Source organism: Hyperoodon ampullatus (genome assembly GCF_949752795.1).
Source record: "Hyperoodon ampullatus genome assembly, chromosome: 11".
Lineage (NCBI taxonomy): Eukaryota > Metazoa > Chordata > Mammalia > Artiodactyla > Ziphiidae > Hyperoodon > Hyperoodon ampullatus.
Window position 1 is genome coordinate 70,626,410 of NC_136924.1, and position 19,922 is coordinate 70,646,331.

Consider the following 19,922-nt stretch of genomic DNA (forward strand, 5'->3'; position numbering starts at 1 on the left):
TGTTAAATGAGTATTCTGTTTCCTTCCTGAAATCCCACTATGTCATTACCTAAACACTTGTGATTTCAGTATTACTCGGAAACAGTTCATCATCATATTGTCTTGTCCTACTTTAAAAAGCACAGCTGTTTGAGCAGAAGAACTTTAATGTTTTAAAAATGAAATGCCATACCTTAACATGGTACTCACATCACATTTCTAAAATAGTTTCACTTAATGTAGAAATAATGTCTGACTTTAATACGCTACCCTTCATTATTAGTGAAATTCCACAATCTGAGCAAGCAAATCTCTTATCAAGTTATTTGTAAACACTGTTCTTCCATTAAAAAGAAAACAGAACTGGATTCAAAGTGTCCAGATATTGGCATTTCAAAACATAGCAACTTGATTTCCAGCTCACGGAATTCTGAAAAAAGTCTCAAACTTGCTAAGAAAAAACCTATAACGTGTGTGAAGCTATAATACATAAAGTATGAATTCAAATTTACTTTCAAATTCGAAATTTATAAATTTAGTAATTTCATACTTCTTAGGGTGAATTTAAAATAGTAATTTCAATTGTTCAACATTGAGAATTCAAAATTCCTCCTGCCACTATTAGAAGCAAATAATTTGTCAAAACGAAAGAAAAAAATTCATCTTCCCTAATTATATATATTTTAAGAATATACAGATATATGAAAAAAATGATGGATATAATGCTAGGCCGAATTCCTGAGCCACCAGCTACCCAGGGTGTAAAACAGAGTACTGACCTTAGGTGTGATGCTAGGCACAATCTCTTGCCAACTGTTTGCTTTAAAAAAGATTCTTCAAGGCTTATTTCCCAGTTTACTCGTTTATAAAATGGGGATAATTTCACCCTCTTCACAGGGTTTCAAGGTTCTAATGAAATGACATCTGTGGAAGTACTTTGTAAACTCTAAAGTGCTAACCAAATGTAAAATCATACTATTATGAACTACTATATAATAAAACATTATACTTTTATCCTGTGTTCTTTGACTATTAAAATACCTTCATCATTAAAGGCTTCTTGCTGAGGTAACTGGAAATTGTTCATCCTTGATTTTCCCACTTTAAAAAAAAAAAAGCCAGAAGAAATTATCCTTCAAAGCCACCCAACAGTGTATCTTATTTATAGTCAACTCTAAGTGAAGGTAGGCTGTCAGAAAATGTATTAATTTTATAACTTTAATAGAAATTACTGCCAAAGGGCCATTCATTAATTCATAATGTACTTAGCAAATATGTAAACAAACAATGGATAATCTCCTGGGATTCTTTTCAATGATAATACTGATCTATTCTAACTTTAAAGAAATATACTAAGCTTCTCTTTAAAGATGGCAGTTGGACTACACACATCTACAAAAGTGATATAAACCCACAGGACAGCAAAAATGGGAAACAAGAAAACAGCAACAAAATTTTGGAAAGGGGAAAGCAAATGGAAGGGCAGTGAGTGGTCATCATAGCCAAGTGAGCTGAATCCTAAGGCAGCAGAGGAGGGAAACCAAGAGGCAACCAATTTGCTCCCCTGATGGCTGGGGTTTTGGGAGTTCTGAGTACCACTGAGAGTTGGAGCGAAGGTAAAACTGAATCAGGAATCTAGTTGAAAGTCTTCCTACAAAAGTCTGCCAGATCCTTCTTCAAATTTGTACAGCAGGGTAACTCTCCCAAAAGAGGAATGGAGGTCTCATTGCTAGAGAAGGTTTATCAGAGCTACTTTGACTGAAGGACACCGGATTCAACCGGGGGCACATATTCAAAATAGGGGTATTATATATATCATTTATCTCCTCAAACAGATAAGACATGCCATCCATGAAATAAGAACTGGATGCTGTATAAAAGGAGTATGTAGTGTTTAAAAAATCTTAGAAATTAAAAATATAGCAAAATATCGTTTAAAAACTCAAGTAGAAGATAAAAATTAGTGACCCTTTCAAATTAAAACAAAAAGACAGAGATGGAAAATAGGAGAGGTAAGATAAGAAAATATCATGTTCAACATGTCCAACATCTGAAAAATAGTAGTGCTGGAAGGAAGAAATAGAAAGTGGAGGGGAAGAAATTACTGACTAAATAACTTAAGAAAATTTCCCAGAACTGAGGAACATGACTTTTCAGATTGAAAAGGTCTAGTGAGTACTAGAAAAATGAATGAAAAGGGACCCACTATAAAATTTCAGAGCACTGGGTATAAAGAGAAGATGCCAAGAGCTGCCAGGAAAAAAAAGAAAGCCACATACAAAAGATCAAAAATAAAAAGAGCTTCAGACTTCTCAGTAATAATAGTGGACGTTAGAAAACAGCAGAGAAACACCTAATAAAACCAAAGGAAAATATTTTATGACCTTGAATTCTACATCCAGGCAACATTTGGTAATGTCTGAAGACATCTTTGGTTGTCACGCCTGGGGCAGAGGTGCTATGGCACCTAGTGGGTTGCCTGTACGTTTATGGGAAAGAACATGAGAGACACCTCACACTTAGACCAAAGTGAACTTGGGTACAGCACAACTGAGTGTTCCAGAGATGAGATTTTTTCTATTTAAAGAAATCTATTACATTAACTAAAAAACTAAATAACACAATTTATTAATATATAGTATATACTCAGAGCCTTTGTATCTATCAGTATAACACTTTCATTTTAATAGACAAAAAACTAAAATCCAAGTAATTACCATTATGCTGAAATTCTGGATCTCTCAGGGAGCCCTGAATTCGACGAGAAGGATGCCAGTAGGATGGGGCACAGGGTGGAGATGGAGACTGCCCAGGTGTGTTAGTTGGATTTTCTGGAATTTTTGAAACTGGAAGAGTTGTCTCAGCAAATTTGGGGATATTGGGTTCAGAATCTTCCCTCAAAGGCAAGGGATCAATTGTTTTTAGACCAGCAGCTGGAGAAGTCAGGAGGGGTATAGCACGGCTTTCTTTCTAAATGACAAAAACAAAACAAAATACATATATGCATGTGTACATATATAAGCAAAACAAACATTTAAACACACAAAAGTATATAACCATAAAAGCAGTAGGAAAAAATATGGGGAAAATTTATGTAACCTCCATGTGGGGAAGGTTTTATAAGCCTAACAACCGATATAAAGACATTTAGCTAAATAAAAACAAAAAATATGTAAATATTTAAAAAATAAAAGAAAAATGACAAACTTGGGGAAAATATACAACTTACTGGACTGACAATGAATTATTATCACTGTTACATAAATATTTCTTTTAAAGTAGTAAGATAAACCTAATTTAAAGGTAGAAAAAGGATATATATCAGCAATTCATATACATACAAATTACAAATAGCAAACATATTCCACACCTCACTGATAATCAAATAATTTCAAAATAAAAGCAATGACGTAGTAATTTTTCACTTACCAAATTACAAAGATAAATGAAAACAAACAAACAAACTATAATAACCTGAGCTGACAAGGATGTAGAAAAACTGGCACTCTTATCCAGTGTTACTGGTAGGACAACCTTCCAGGGGAGCTGGCAAAATATAGCAAAAACCTTAATACTGTGGCTCTTTGACCACACAATTAATACTTGTATTTACATAAAAATAGGTAACAAAAATATGAACAAAAATGCAGGTAAAGAATGAATTTCTTTACAGCATTTTTTCAAAATAAAGTAAAACTAAGAAATAACAACAATAGGCATCTAGTTTTAAAAAATACATTTCAACAATAAGCATCTAGTTAAAAAAAAAACTATAGTATAACTACAGATCGTACATCATGTCACAATTAAAAATCAGATTATAAATTAATGGTATGGAAGTATGTTCACAATACATTGCTAGGTGAGAAAAATATATTATGAAAACTTATCTAGGGCTTCCCTGGTGGCGCAGTGGTTGGGAGTCCGCCTGCCAATGCAGGGGGCGCGGGTTTGTGCCCCGGTCCGGGAGGATCCCGCGTGCCGCGGAGCGGCTGGGCCCGTGAGCCATGGACGCTGAGCCTGCGCGTCCGGAGCCTGTGCTCCGCAACGGGAGAGGCCACAACAGTGAGAGGACCGCGTACCGCAAAAAAAAAAAAAAAAACAAAACTTATCTACAGTATAATAAACAAATACACTATATATCTAAACTCAAATTCAACAATGGATGTTTCTGAACAGTAGGTATGAATTACCTTCTTTTTTGGTTTGGTCAGTATTTTCTATTTTTCCACAATGATAATATATCATGAATAGAAAAGTCCCTGTATAATTTTACTTTTTAGGAGAATGTAAACAAGTAAAATCAAATATAGCTCCAAACTTTCCTGATCATTCCTTGTAATTGTTGCCTTTAGTTATTAACTTTGAGTTTATCAATGTAATGTTCAAAACATTGCTTTCTGACCTTAGGCATCATTTTCTGCAATTAGAGGGCTTATTGCTTCAAAGGGGAGACAGCCTGGGGTCTCATCCAAAAAACAAATATTTTTAAATTAAGATCTAAGATAAAACCACAGATTTTCCACTTGCTTCCCTTTTTTTTTTTTTTTTTTTTGCGGTATGCTGCGGGCCTCTCACTGTTGTGGCCTCTCCCGTTGCGGAGCACAGGCTCTGGACGCGCAGGCTCAGCGGCCATGGCTCACGGGCCCAGCCGCTCCGCGGCACGTGGGATCTCCCCAGACTGGGGCACGAACCCGTGTCCCCTGCATCGGCAGGCGGACTCTCAACCACTGCGCCACCAGGGACACTTGCTTCCCTTTTTAATTACAAGGATCTCTTATGAAAAGCGTTCTTTTGGTTTTTTCTTTTTGTACACATATATGTAGAATTTGGAATTTATGTCAAATTGGTTTCATTATTGTTAAAACCTGAATTAAATCTATAGAATATTATAACACATGGGGTTCCCAGGTTTAATTTAACTGACTTCATGATCTGTTCTTGAACCTAAAAGCCTCCTTATTGGCCTCACTGCTTCTACTCTCCCCCAGTATAGCCCATTCTCCACTGAGTAGCCAGAGTGATTTTAGTTATCAAGTGTATCAGAGATCTATATTTGCTTTACTGCTTAAAATCCTCCAAGAGCTTCCCAGTGCCATTAGAAGAACATCCCACTCCTTACCCAGCTCCCTTGCCCACTCCCTTTCCACCCTCATTCCCTACCCTCTCCCCTGCTTTCTCCAGGCTCCAGTCACACAGGCCTTTTCACTCTCGATGAAACGCTCATTGTTGTTCACCTGCACTTGCTGTTCCTTCTACCTGGAAAACAATCTCCGGCCCAGATCTCTGCATGGGCACCTCCCTCATCAGCCAGGTCTTGCTAAAATGTCACCTCCTCAGAGGTGCCTGTCCTGATGACCCAAACTAAAGCAGTCTCACCCACCCCTTGGAGGTCATTTGCAGTTTTATTCAATTGATAGCACTTACTACTATCTGAAATTCTTTTTTAAAAAATCATTTGTCTACTTCTCCCAATGAAAATGTAAGTTCCACGATCGCAGGAATCTTATCTTGATTACCAATGAATCCCCAGATCCCAGAACAGTGTTTGATACATAGTAAGAGCACAGTAAATTCTGAACTGAGTGAATGAAAATGAAACTCCTGATATTCCCCTCCAAAGATGGCTTTCGTGCAGAGTTCTCTTACTCAGTGCGTGGCACTCTCCATCAATCCTGCTGGGCAAGTCAGAAGCCTAGAAGTCATTATCCAACCCAGCTCCAGGCCTTGACATTGTTCCCCTTACACAAATCTTCAGTTTCACTCACATCTATGCCCACCCTCTTTAGACCAAGCTCTCACAGCTCCTATCTGACTACTGCAATGGGCTCTTAAAGGTATCCACAGTCCACTCTTGCCTTCCACGGCAGCCAGAGAGATCTTGCAAAACATAAATCAATCACAACACTCCCATATTTAAAATATTTCAGTCGTTTTCCATTTTACTTGAGATGAAAGAAATTCTCAATATTGCTGTCTCTTCCAGCCTTATCTTGCACCTGCTCCCTGCCACACACTGTACTGGACTTTGTTTCTTAAAACTCTATGTCCATGGGACTTCCCTGGCGGTCCAGTGGTTAAGACTTCACCTTCCAATGTGGGGGGTGTGGGCTCGATCCCTGGTCAGGGAGCTAAGATCCCACATGCCTCGTGGCCAAAAAACCAAAATATAAAACAGAAGCAATATTGTAACATTCAATAAAGACTTTAAAAAAATGGTCCACATCAAAAAAAAAAATTAAAAACAGAAAAACTCTATGCCCTTTCTCTCCACGGGACTGTGGCATATGCTATGCTTCTCCTCCCCTCCCTTTTTACCTGGTTAACTCTTCTTCTTCCTCTATATCTCAACTCAATTATGACTTCTTCAAAGAAGCATCCTTGACTTTCAGGAAGCTTCCTGATCTCCATGACTAGGTCAATTCCTTCCAGAACAGCACTATACACTTCTTTGAAACTATTATTAGTTTCAATTTTACTTTTTTGGGGGTGTGATTTTCACAAGACTGTAGGTTCAACAAAATCATGTACCATGTCTATTTTTGCTCATTATCACAACCACAGCATCTAGCATGTAAGTAAATGGATAAGAAACATCTGCTGAATGAATGAAGTGAGCTAGCATACACTTGGGTTTTTAATATCATTTTTAAAATGTACAGATGGTACTTGATTATCAAACCAATATCATGAGAATTCTACTCTCAAGTCTTGTGAAACAGTGTTGTTTAGGGGTTAAAAATGTGGGCTCTGAGAACAGACTGAGAGGGGGCAAATCCTACTCCACCATTATGAAGACTGAACAAATTAACACATGTAAAGTACTTAGCACAGAGCCTAGAACATAGTAAGTGCTCAGTAAATGCTAGCTATTATGATCATCCCCACAGAAGTTCCCCAAATTGCTGCTGCCCCACAACACTCCCACAATTCAAGGTATGTCATTAAAAGTTAACAATGAAAATATTTCTGGATAATATAATATAGTCTTCCTAATTCCTATGGTAAAAAAAAGAGATACAGAATGATATTAACCAAGGGCAACTGAATGACAGGGATAATTCATTGCCTTTAGTTACTAATTTTGAGTTTATCAATGTAATGTTCATTGATAAACATTGTTCATTGATAAGTCATAATGACTTACAGATTTAATGTTATTATAATAGTAGCTTCCGTAAGAAAACAAAGGAAAAAAATGACTGTGTTCAGTGAGTTTAATGACTCCTCTGCCTACCAGCAACCAACGGGTAAACTATGAAAAATAACCAAATCTAGCTCCTGGTACAGCTACTGCTATGATCCAAATGACCATCACCTCTTGCCTGGATATTGTAACTGACTAATCAGTTTCAAGCCCTTGCTCTTGCACCCCTACTGTCTATTCCCAATACAGTTGCCAGAGTGACCTTGGAAAAACCCAAGTCAAATCATATCACTCCTCTGCCCCTCTAAAGGCTTTCCATTTCATTCAGAATCAAATTCAAAGTCTTTGCCATGACCTATAAGGCCCTACACAATTTAGTTCCTCATTATGCCTCTGACCTCACTGCCCATCCGATTCTCCCTTTCTTGCCCTCAGCTCCACTCCTGCTGGTTCCTCAAAGAATCAGGTACCTTCTCACCTGGAGGACTTTGCACTTGCTATTCTTTTTGCCTGGAATGCCTTCCTAGATATGAATACGGGTCAGTCCTTCACCTGCTTCAGATTCTGCTCAAATGTTACCCTCTCAGTGAGAACTTCCCTGGCCACTTCCTACTCACTTCCCCTGCTTTATTTTTCTCCTTAGTTCTTATCACTATCTAAAATACTACGTATTTTACCTAGTTATCCTGTTTATTGTCTCTCTCCTCCACTAGAATGTAAGTTCAGTGAGGGCCAGGATTTCTACCTGCTCCTTTCACTGCTACATCTCTAGTGTTAAATCAGCACCTGGAACATAGCTGGAACAAAACTGCCACAGAAGATGCTCAATCAATAGTATTGTTTTTCTTCTCTCTCTTCCTGTTGTCACTACTGACAAAAATTGAAAGTATAGCAGAAATACAGTGCCACTACCCAAAAAAACAATTCAATGCCTTTGCCTTCTGAAAGTAAGTTAAGAGCATCATCTCCATATATGATAGGCAGAATTTTCTAAAATCTGAACCTCTCATTCACTTATTGCATGTGACTAAAATAATCACTTCCTGAAGAGATGTTTTTCTCCAAAATATAAATATTTACCTTCCTAAAATCATTCTTCAAAGTTTCTAAGCCATCCTGAGAGGACATTCTTTTTCTCTGTTCTGCAACTGAAGGCTTCATTTTAGATGGAGACACTAAAACAGCACCACCTGGAAAAATGCAAAAGATGCTATATTTTGATTAAACTAAATTATCATGTAGAGAAAGCAGGTGAAATAAGAACTGCACAGTGTTTGCCTGTTACCAACAGCTGGAGTGGTAAGATCGTGATGAGTCCTCTGGATTCCACCAAGTTCTCTTAGCTTTGGAGTAGGAAGCCTGCCTCCTTTTCCTGAGGACACAGAAGACGACTCCGACCTACAAATTAAAACAATTATGAAGCATGTCCTCCAGAAAATATAATAAAAAATACTTTGCCATCATTATGCAATTAAACTATAAACCTATAAGAGAAGGCCATTTTGTTTCTGAAAAAAATAAACAAATCTACACACAGTGAAGAGTAACTGAATATTGGAAAAGAGGTGAGATCACTGCAAGTCAGCAACACACCAGAGAATTCTTCCATTAAATCAGAACCTAAGTTCCATATTAGCTGCAAAACTCACAAATGAATGATAAGGGCGCTGGACTACGGACAAAAAAATACCATAACCAATGGTAGAGGACCACTCCCCAAAGCAATCTGCATATAAATCAATGGAAATTAGCTATTTGCAGAAATCACTTATTTTATTAAAAAAATTTTTTTAACATCTTTATTGGAGTGTAATTGCTTTACAATGGTGTGTTAGTTTCTGCTTTATAACAAAGTGAATCAGCTATACATATACATATATCCCCATATCTCCTCCCTCTTGCGTCTCCCTCCCACCCTCCCTATCCCACCCCTCTAGGTGGTCACAAAGCACTGAGCTGATCTCCCTGTGCTATGCGGCTGCTTCCCACTAGCTATCTATTTTACATTTGGTAGGAAATCACTTATTTTAATATTACAAAACATCTTTTCTTTCTTTTTGGTAGTATAACCATCTGATAGTAAAGAATATCAGTTATTTTCTTCAAGTCACAAAGTCTTACTTCCAGAGATATCTAGCAAATCATAATTAGGAGGATATAAATGAAAATAACCCTAACTACTTTCTCCCCAAGTAGCTCAATGTTCAAGTGTTCAATTACCAAGTAGTGGTGACTCAAATACCTGAGTGAATCAAATTATATAAACCATAAAGAAATGCCTATTTCGTTACATTAAAGTAAAATCTGCTTTTTATTAGTCATAAAACCAAAGTGTAAACCACTATAATTAATTAGTGACAAAACAAAATACATATTAACTGTGAACAATAATGCATCTATATACTGATTAATTTAAAACGCTCACCCTTCTTTTATCTTGTCTGCTTTAGATTTTTCCTGTACTTCCAACTTCTCTAGCTCTCCCACATTAACCTGCTTGTCCCTTTCCTCCTCTTCCTCCTCCTCTCTTGGCTGTTTCTGTGTGTCTTCAGTGGTGTTCTCTGCATCCCAAGCCAGACGCCTTCTAACAGGTATGGGAGCATCTGACACACCCAATTTCTCTGTGGTAGTTTTCTGGGGCTGTTCTTCCAAGATAGGTCTTTTTTCTTCTAGTTTTGTAGAAGGACATTTCTGCAAAGTCTTATGGCTTGTAGGATCTCTGCATAACAAAAATAAGTTTTATTTTAAATTGAGTAGTTTGAGGTTTCTAATTGATACTTATTTTAATAAGACCGTCATTGTCTTCCATGGTCCACAACTGTTTCCCACTGATACTGCCTTGCCCAGATAATGAAGAAAAAAATCGAATTAAGAGTTCATTTTACAATAGAAGTTAAAGTTACAATCTATTAAAATATTCCAAAATAAAGTATATTTATCTCCTTCTACTCCTCCCATCGCACATACATGCTTGCACCACTGCTGATAAAACTCACATATATCTCTCGAGTGGCCTCTGCATACATAAACTAGGACCCCCTCACATGGTCTAACTTGTTCAGTTACTCAATTAGGGTTTGTGCACAAACTCGTGTGTACTTATGGATCAAATAAGCGGATTCAAATTTTATATTTTAGATATATTAATCTTTTCAAGTCATTGTTAAAGAACAGATTTTGTGATGAACTTTTAAAATCAGATGTCACATAATTAGAATTTATAGTTAATTTGGTATGTATGGCTGTATTAATACACTATAAAAACCAAAAACTATTTTATTTGCTACAAATCGATGTGCTATTCCTCTTAGAAACAGTTTAATTGTGTTCACTTTAAAACCCAAAATAGCAGAGAATTATTCCATAGAATCAGGGTGGAAGTTCCATATTAACCACAAAAATCCATTAATGAATGATAATGGAAATGTACTAATAGATAATATTCTCTACGTTTTTATTATTGTTACCTTTTTGTTTTACTTTTTAAAGTTTTTTATGTCTACTGTATAGTCATCCCTAGTCTACTCTTAATTGCTAAGAAGGAATGTTATAAAATCCAATCTTCCAGATTTAAATTATATATTATTTCTACCCAAGTGTGTAAAGCAAGTATGTATAGCTTTACTTTTCACAGAGAGTAAACTAAAAATAACGAAATGTAATAAGTGGCTGGTATATTTCCATTTGACTAGACAACTTTTGAGTCTTCATATCATTTTCCTATGTAATTCCATGATCTACATAAACTATAACATACTTTTCCACCATCGACAAATAACATCTCACCCAGCAAGATCTAGTGCTCTAATGTTGCTACTAATAGTTCCTTCTGAGCTCGTGGTCGAGGAGACATCCCAACAGCGGTTGTTTTCAGACAGAATCTGATTCAGATGGTCCCGAGAAAAATGAGTTCCCTGAACTCGTTTCCTATAAAACTCAGCCTTCTCTCGGAGTTCTTTAACCTATGCAGGAGAGTTGAGATATCATGTATCATTGTAAATGCTCCTTTGCAAATATCACCAAGTAGCATATCCAAGACATTGTACAAATACAGCCAGAGACCAAGGAGAAAGAAAGGCAAAAGTAGCCACATACATTCATCAGACTATGTGCATTTTTAAGCAGAAATTAAAACAGTCAAGCTGATGCACAATGCAGTTATTTTACTTCAGGCCAGCAGGCAGGGAGAAATTTGCAGCAGCTAAGAAAAATATTGACACCTACTTCTTACTTCAACTGAAATTACACAAGTACTCTATGCATTATTACAGATTTAAAAACTCAAAAGCAACCAACCTCTGCATACCACATGGCATTTAGAGAACCCTAGGGGAGGAATACAGAAACATACTTAATGACAGGTTAATGCCATAATTGAATATTAATGGGAATCACTGAAATACCTTATTATTTTTCCTTCTAAATATATACCAAACTTGTCAATCATTTTTTTTTTTAGTATTTTCAGTAGCATTTAATTCAGTAACCAAGATACTTTAACATTGCCTTGAAAATCAACCACATTCTTGCATGGGTGGAATGCTGTCGCGACAAGGTAACCTAATTACTATTTCCCCACCTCTGGAAGAGTACTGACATGTCAGAAACCCCTAGCCCCAGTCTTTACTTCTAGGCTTATATACACCTGCTGCTACTACTACAGAAGCTCCACTGAGAGAGTCATGAGGCTTTCCCCTCCAAATTCCTCAACATTCCCTTGTAATCAGCAAAACCAGTATTAAATACATAATTTAAAAGAATATCCCACAAAATAATAACTGTAATATATTCGACAAAGCAACAGGATACCAAAAAAAAGTTCTGATGAACTATTAATATAAGGTGACTTGAATTCCCTAATATGCAAATAACATATTTTCACATGAAAAGGAGTCTTTTATACTCATTGAAACCCTTTCATTTTATACATCATACTGCCACCTTCTGGCTTCCCTGAATACAATTCCACAATGTAAAAAAAATTAAGTTGCAGCTTAAAATAGTTTTGAATAATCTGCTTAAAGTAATTTATTCTCAAAAAACTGTACAATTTTTTCCTATCATAAATACAAATATTAGCCTTAAAAGGATACCTGGATACTGTCTGCTAAAATCGCTTTTCTCATATTATGTAACAACCTAAATGGGAAAAGAATAGATACATGTGTATGTATAACTGAATCACTTTGCTGTACACCTGAAATTATCACAATGTTGTTAATCAACTATACTCCAATATAAAATAAAAAGTTAAAAAAATAAAAGCAAAAAAAAAAACTGCTTTTCTCTCACTTAAAGGCAAAAAAGCAAATAATGAAAATTGGCATTGCAAAAGCAACTGGAGAAACATATCCTCAGCTCCTTAAGGAAATACTACTGATGCAGAGGGATGCAAGTGCTACATCTCTAGGGAATCAGACAAAGCAAAGGACAGCACCTGCCAGGGCAAAAGAAAACACATAATCCCAACAGAGTCCTACTGCTCTAATGAACCAAAGCTGAAACATTCCTAAAAGATAATTCAAAATATTGTTTTCTTCACTGTTAAAAAAATTAAGCCATGTTCATTTATCATTTTTTTCAACTCTTATACTTTAAAGAAAATTACTAATAACGGTTTTTGCATTTAATAGGTATTGAGTCTGTTGAACTCTTAACCAGTGTATTCTGAATGCATGGGAACCTTGTAATAAAGTATCTTGATATAATCCAGATTTTATTTCTAATAAGTACCCCCATGCTTCAAATGTGTCATGGTCACTCCATCACCTACATGATAAAATCTTCATGCCTTAGGATCACTTCCTCCCCCCTGGGTTCTCAAAGCCCTTGGTGCATATCCCCACTAGTACTTATTTCATTCTTCTGGAATTATTACTTGTGTCATTCTTCCCCATTAACCTATGAACTCCTTGAGGTGAGGGAGAATGTAGGCTTTCAACATTGATTCCACAACCTGTCCTGAGTATGGACTAAGCGCTAGGCCTGAGCTAGACGGCTGGTAGCAAAGATAAGCAAGAAAGTTCCTGCACTCAGTGTGCTCACAATCTGGTAGAGCAGGCCGACCTCCTCCTTTATGATAAATCATTATCATAATATTGGTACGATCTATGCCATAATAAACAAATGAGATATAAACTGAAGGAGTGGTTTCAAAAGGGGGTCCTACCTGCCCTGCACTGTGTGTAGGGGAGCTGCAGAGAAGGCTGCATTCTATCCATGTGGGAGGACCTCACTGATTGATGAATGAGAGGATGGATGAACATCCCCTCCATGTACACAGTGACCCAGTTTTATCTGACATCAACTTTTTTTAAAGAAGGGAGGGGAGATACAGAAATTCTGTAAAACTTTATTCAGTTCTATTTGTTACTGACATTCAAAACTCAATGTTTTAAACTGACTTTATCAGCAATCTTTGTTAATAATCTTAGTACTAATGTTATATTTTACAAATACATGATTTTAAACTTCTGTAGTCCTAAACTAAGATGAAAAAATAGGATGCTGATATTTCCACAGTAAGGTGTTCTACTAGAAAGAGAAAAAAAATCAATGGTGTGAACTCAGTATTAAAAACAATCCCTACAGCCAAAAAAAGGAGCCACTAAAAAGGTTATGAATAAACCATGCCTAACTCAGTTAAAGCCAAACACACACACCCCTTTTCAGGTCAAGTAACACCATCAGGTTACATAATATTAAATGCTATAAATAGAACATTTTCCTTTCTGGATTTCTTTTCCCAAATTAAGAATTCAACTAAGTTGTTTAAAATTTATATGTGAAAAATTCAAACTCAGAAAACTGGGGAATAAAATACTCCTTTTTCCCAAAATCATCCCCTGAAAATGAAGAGTCATCTTATACCTAAAAGTCCTTACAATGTCTGTCAAATTACAGAATGTCTCAATGTGGCACTTCATCTTGAAACAAAGTCCTATTTCTGGAAGACACATTAGAAAAAAATTATCTCAACCAATGCAGTTGGGAGGATTAGAAGACTACCTAACAATCAGGAAAAAAAGACATTTAACACAGATCCAGTAGTTATTCTGAGGATTGGACTTAACAGTTGCAGTTGCTGATTATTATTAAAAAACAGCCTTCAAGCGAGCATTTTAAAGAGGAATAGAGCCACTGGCTATAGTATAGAGATAACAAATATACAACCACTGGACAAATAAAACCAACTACCCTAATGTTATGTGAATAGGAACTTGGGACACAGGATAAAGTATCTAGTGACTAGACTATAAATAGATTAAAAAAGTACAATATCTCAAAGAAGAAAGAAGGAAATGAAGATGATACATGGACTAGAAAATTGTAACATGATTCAAAGTGCATTAATATTCTAATGATAAAAATGTCGCTGATGTCCAAATGCATTTGACGATTGTGAATAATATTCCATGAAATGTTAGGAGTAGGAAAATGAGGGAGTACTTTATATGTAGGTACCTCAAAATCAGCCACATACAGTAAGTATCTTCCAGGGAAAAAAATGTAAGATATAAGAAAATATGGACCATATTAAATGTCTATGACCTGATCGACTAAAACTATTATCACTATCAGTGATCGCTAACCTCATAATTAAAAATTCTTTTTCTTTTCTAACTCCAATTTGTTTTTTGAATGATTTTGACCATGAAGTTAAGGCAAACTATTCTACTAATTTAAACATTTTCAACCACCAATAGCAATTAATAAAACAAACCTTCAGAAAAGTCACATTACCAAGATATTATAATAGGAAATCTTAAAGACCGATCTTAAATTAACAACAAAAACAAAACTGTTCTCTTCCACAAGGGCAGGACAAGAACTGTCACATTATCACGACTCCAGACATAACAGTCCTCTGAGTCCATTAAATGTTTAGATCTGAGGCCTAAATACCAACTCATCTTAGTTCAAAGAAGTCTCAGACTAAGGGATAATCTTTCCAAAACAAGGAGCTTCTCATGAACCCAACCTAGTGAAGTACCCGAACACGACAGGGCAGTGGCTGACACCTATCAACTGGCCACACACGCCCTCTATGGCCACACTCTGTTCCTGCCTTTGCTGGGGTTTTCCCTCATTCCCCATCAGACTCCTCAGGCACAGAGATCCTCATGGAGGTCTGGCATGGTCAGAAACTGCTCAAGAATTCAAAACTGACTCAATTCCTTTCTTCTGTCATGGCTGCTTTCAATGCTCTCATTTTTAACTTGATTTTACCAGGGTGAGTATAGGAATTTTGCCCCCAGTAATATGTGGTTGGCCGAAAAGTTTGTTCAGGTTTTCTGTAACACTGTATGGAAAAACCTGAACGAACTTTTTGGCCAACCCAATATCATCACCAGGACATAGGTCTGGGAGCTGCCAGAGCCAAGAGCCAGAAGCTCAGAGTGTCAGAAGCTGATTACACATAATTGTTAGCCATGGTTTAAAGTATGGAGCTAAATAAGATTCATTCCCCATCCAAATCATCCCTCTCTTTATAATGTCTAATCCAAAATGTTCTCATTTAGCTTATTCACACAGAAAGGGGAGCAAACCATCAAGATGTAGGTTAAAAGATGCTAACTACACAATAACCAAAAAAGCTCTACCATTTATCCTTTGGCTATAAGAAGCTAGTACTAAACTAGCACTCACCAATTCTAGAATTACCCTTTTCTTCCAACCTTTCTTTAGGATCCTCAGAATTTCTCCCATATGTCAGGTATCCCAACACTAGAACTCAAACCTCTATCAACACAGGCCACTCCTTCCTTGTGCTTGCAGACTGCACTATTAGTACATGCTAACAGGGCACATCAGTTAGATAATCTTGAAAAATTAATCAATCTTGAATTGAGAGAGTAGAGGTCTGAAGGTTATAAAATAATCAAATCTATAATGCTACAATTCTATAAACTGACTTCATTAACATAAATATTTGATTTTAAAAACATTTTTAACTTTAAAGACCTTATAATAATACTAATCTCTAAGCTAGTATTTAAAAAAAAGTAAACACACTGGTAAACTATATCCTCATACATACAATTTAAGTTCCTGATACTTTTAGTGCTATTACTGCATCATACATTTTCATACTGTCGTCTCTATTACTAGGTGAAACTATTGTGAAATTAAACTGATATAGTGCCAAAGAACATGTGGGCTTCCTGAGCTTATATACTCACCTGATTTGGTATGTTTTCCTTCACACGTGTCCAAGTCCCAGCCTTATATAAATATTGGGCTGGGCTCAGAAATTTTGCTCTATATTCAGAATTCACCTTCCTAACAGAAATGAAATGAGAGTAAATATTTCACCATGTTGATCATCTAAATACCATGATATTTTTCTTACAAAATACATACCCAAGCCTTTGATGTCTCCAAGGAGTAAGTTTCTTTTTAGGCTGGTTTAAGTTTTTTGATTCCATCTCTGCTTCTAATTTTAAAGGATCATCTGTTTTATTATACTAAAATGAAAATAATTTAAACTTTTTATGCTCAATTTATGTTATACATTAAAGTGAAAACACAGATGTTATAAAGTATAGCTGGATACTGAATTACAATTCTGTTTTTCAAAGTAAGCTTTAACTACTAAAGATAACATAGAAATCATAAAAAATCAACAAGCAAGTTTTGAAACTAGTATATCTGGTTAGTTTCTTGAAGTATATAGCTCAGGATATGGTTTCATTTTCTAACAATAAAAATTTTAGATATTTGGCTAGGAAAAAATTTTAATTAACAAACATCTAAATAAATAAACTTTATGTTAACGACCTATTGAACACTGGTCTTACATCTTCCCTTGATATTCTAAGTTTACATTTAATTGTTACTCATTGGGATCTTCCATTTAATTACTGTAAGTTAGCACACAGCTTTACTGAATAACTTAACAATTCTTTTTTTTTTCAAGAACATCATAGGTCCAAAAAGTATATATATTATTAAACATATACATCATATATATGTATGACTTATATATATACATATATAATTTTTATATATGTATATTTATATATATATAAATTATTTTACTTTTAGTCATATAATTTTTATTCTTAGAACCCATAACATTTCAGGTATGACATTCCAGGAGATCAAAAAATAGGACTTACCCCTGATTTACCTATAATTTACAATAATTTTAACCTGATGCTGTAACTGAAACAGCTGTAATTTCACACAGAGAAGTAGGTGTTTGTATATACCAAGGTAAATCGTGTGAATTATACTGGCTATAATTTGGCATACTAAAGCTATGGTTTAAAATACATGTGTGTATGTGTGTTTCTATCTGATTTCCACTATTTAATTTAAAGTATGTGTTTCTATCACCACTGTAACCCCTGGAGCTCACATTACTATAAGGACAATCATTTGATATTAGACATAGCAGACTTACCTGCTGTATTGCTAAGCATTTGCTGCACTGTATTACACTTAATTATTTAGATCTGTCTCCCCACTGACCCAAGAACTGCTTAGGGCTTAGTGTAGTTATCATTGTATTCTCAGTACCTACCTGGTGCCTGGTTTCTACCAGGTGCTAGATGAACATTTGACATTTAGTGAATAAATAAACAAATTAGTGAACTACCTAAAAACAAAATCTCAAATGGTGATAAGTAAAAGGAAATTTGTAAAGTTCCAAATGGGGGTAAGTAAAAGAAAATGTGGAGAGTTTCAAATCATGAGGATTTTATTTTGTTTAAAGAACTGACAAATACCTTCTTTTCAGGAGATATTGTTTCAAAATTTCCGTTCTCCTTCAAATGATTTCTTTGTTTTGGTTCTTTCACTGGAGATAAACCCTTAAAATTTCTTTTGTATTCAGTTTCATGGATGACTGAGTTACCTTTGAATTGTGGAACAAATTTGCTTTTATTGTGGAAAACCTTAAAAAAAAATTACTTTAGTTTAGTTTTTTGTTAAATATACAGAACTTCTTCAATTGCTTAAAAGAATTTCACATATAAAGTTGAATTACAGGATACAAAAAAGGGAAAATTATATATGACTGTAATTTCATTCCACATGTCTAATTAACATCCATTGCAACAAAAGCAAAAACAGACAAATGGGATTGCATCAGACTAAAAAAACTTCTGTACAGAAAACAATCAACAGAGTGAAGAGACAACATATTGAGTGGGAGAAAATATCTGCATTCATCTCATAAGGGGTCAATACTTAAAATATTTAAGGAACTCAACTCAATAGCAAGAAAACAACCCAATTAAAAAATGGGCAAAGGGCTTCCCTGGTGGTGCAGTGGTTGAGAGTCCGCCTGCCGATGCAGGGGACACGGGTTCGTGCCCCGGTCTGGGAAGATCCCACATGCCGCGGACCGGCTGGGCCCGTGAGCCATGGCCGCTGAGCCTGCGCGTCCGGAGCCTGTGCTCCGCAACGGGAGAGGCCACAGCAGTGAGAGGCCCGCGTACCGCAAAAAAAAAAACAAAAAAAGACATACAAATGGCCAACGGGTACACGAACAGGTGCTCAACATCACTAATTGTCAAGGAATAAACCAACATCAGTGAGATTTCACCTCACATGTTAGAATGGCTATTATCAAAAATACAAATGGTAACAAGTGTTGGCAAGGATGCAGAGAAAAGGGAACCCCTGTCCACTGTTGGTGGGAGTGTAAATTGATATGGCCATTATGGAAAGCAGTATAGAGGGTCCTCAAAAAATTTAAAATAGATCCAGCAACCCCACTTCTAGGTATATATCCAAGGGAAATGAAATCAGTATCTCAAAAGATATCTACACTCCCATGTTCATTATAGCATTATTCACAGTAGCCAAGATATGGAATCAGTCTAAGTGTCCATGGACAGATGAATGGATAAAGAAAGTGTATTATTATTCAACCTTAAAAAAAGAAATCCTCTCACCTGCAACAACATGGATGAACCTGGAGAACATATGCTAAGTGAAATGAGCCAGGCACAGAAAGACAAATACTGCATTATATGATACCACTTATATGTGGAATCTAAAGGAACTCATAGAAGCAGCGAATAGAATGGTGGTTGCCAGGGACCAGGCGGTGGGAGAAATGGGGAGATGTTGGTCAAAGGGTACAAAGTTTCAATTATGCAGGATAAATAAGTTATGGAGATCTGAAGTACAGCATGAATATCGTTAACAATACTGTATTATGTACTTAAAATTTGCTAAAAGGATAGATCTTAAGTGTTCTCAACACACACAAAAAAAATGATAACTATGTGAGGTGATAGATGTGTTAATTAGCTTGATTGTGGTAATCATTTCAGAATGAATACATACGTCAAAACTTCACATCGTACATCATAAATATATAATTTTTGTCAATTAGACCTCAGTAAAGCTGGAGAGAAAATCCAAAGGTCAACTTTCTCTACTCATTACTATGTTTTGAATAATAGTTATTGTAATCAAATAATGCTTAAGCCAAAAGAAATAATGAACCATATCTTTTCTCCCCCAAGTTCCCTACCCCCCTATTAGTTTGGTAATGAGAACAGTAAAATAGGCAGATTTTAATAATATGAAAATACACATTAGCTTTACAAAGCAACTCTGTTGTCAGCTCTGCAGGGTTTTTTTCCTCCTTGACATGAATTTTTTTTCCTCCTACAACAATAAAAAAGTCTTAACGTTTTGAATATCTGACATATACATTTGCTCGGGTTTTTTCCTTTGCTTATTTTTAGCTTAAAGCAAGGAAAAAAACAGGTAATTATCATGTTTCTATTTTTAAATGTTTTCTTTTATCCTTAATATTTCATAATATGGTTTC

The 19,922-nt window shown here is 35.8% G+C and overlaps 1 protein-coding gene across 1 annotated transcript in view; it reads right to left on the reverse strand.

The window, feature by feature from the left end:
• The window catches only part of MDM1 (Mdm1 nuclear protein), a gene marked incomplete at both ends in the record, with an annotated part of 70,180 nt that overhangs the window by 326 nt on the left and 49,932 nt on the right, over nucleotides 1-19,922 (reverse strand). Inside the window, 10 exons of the mRNA XM_079714960.1 lie at nucleotides 1,021-1,080; nucleotides 2,697-2,949; nucleotides 8,207-8,316; nucleotides 8,412-8,524; nucleotides 9,552-9,845; nucleotides 10,913-11,088; nucleotides 11,423-11,452; nucleotides 16,309-16,408; nucleotides 16,490-16,593; nucleotides 17,860-18,027. Of these exons, the coding sequence (XP_079571086.1) occupies nucleotides 1,021-1,080; nucleotides 2,697-2,949; nucleotides 8,207-8,316; nucleotides 8,412-8,524; nucleotides 9,552-9,845; nucleotides 10,913-11,088; nucleotides 11,423-11,452; nucleotides 16,309-16,408; nucleotides 16,490-16,593; nucleotides 17,860-18,027 (1,408 nt within the window). The remainder of the gene's footprint in view (nucleotides 1-1,020; nucleotides 1,081-2,696; nucleotides 2,950-8,206; nucleotides 8,317-8,411; nucleotides 8,525-9,551; nucleotides 9,846-10,912; nucleotides 11,089-11,422; nucleotides 11,453-16,308; nucleotides 16,409-16,489; nucleotides 16,594-17,859; nucleotides 18,028-19,922) is intronic.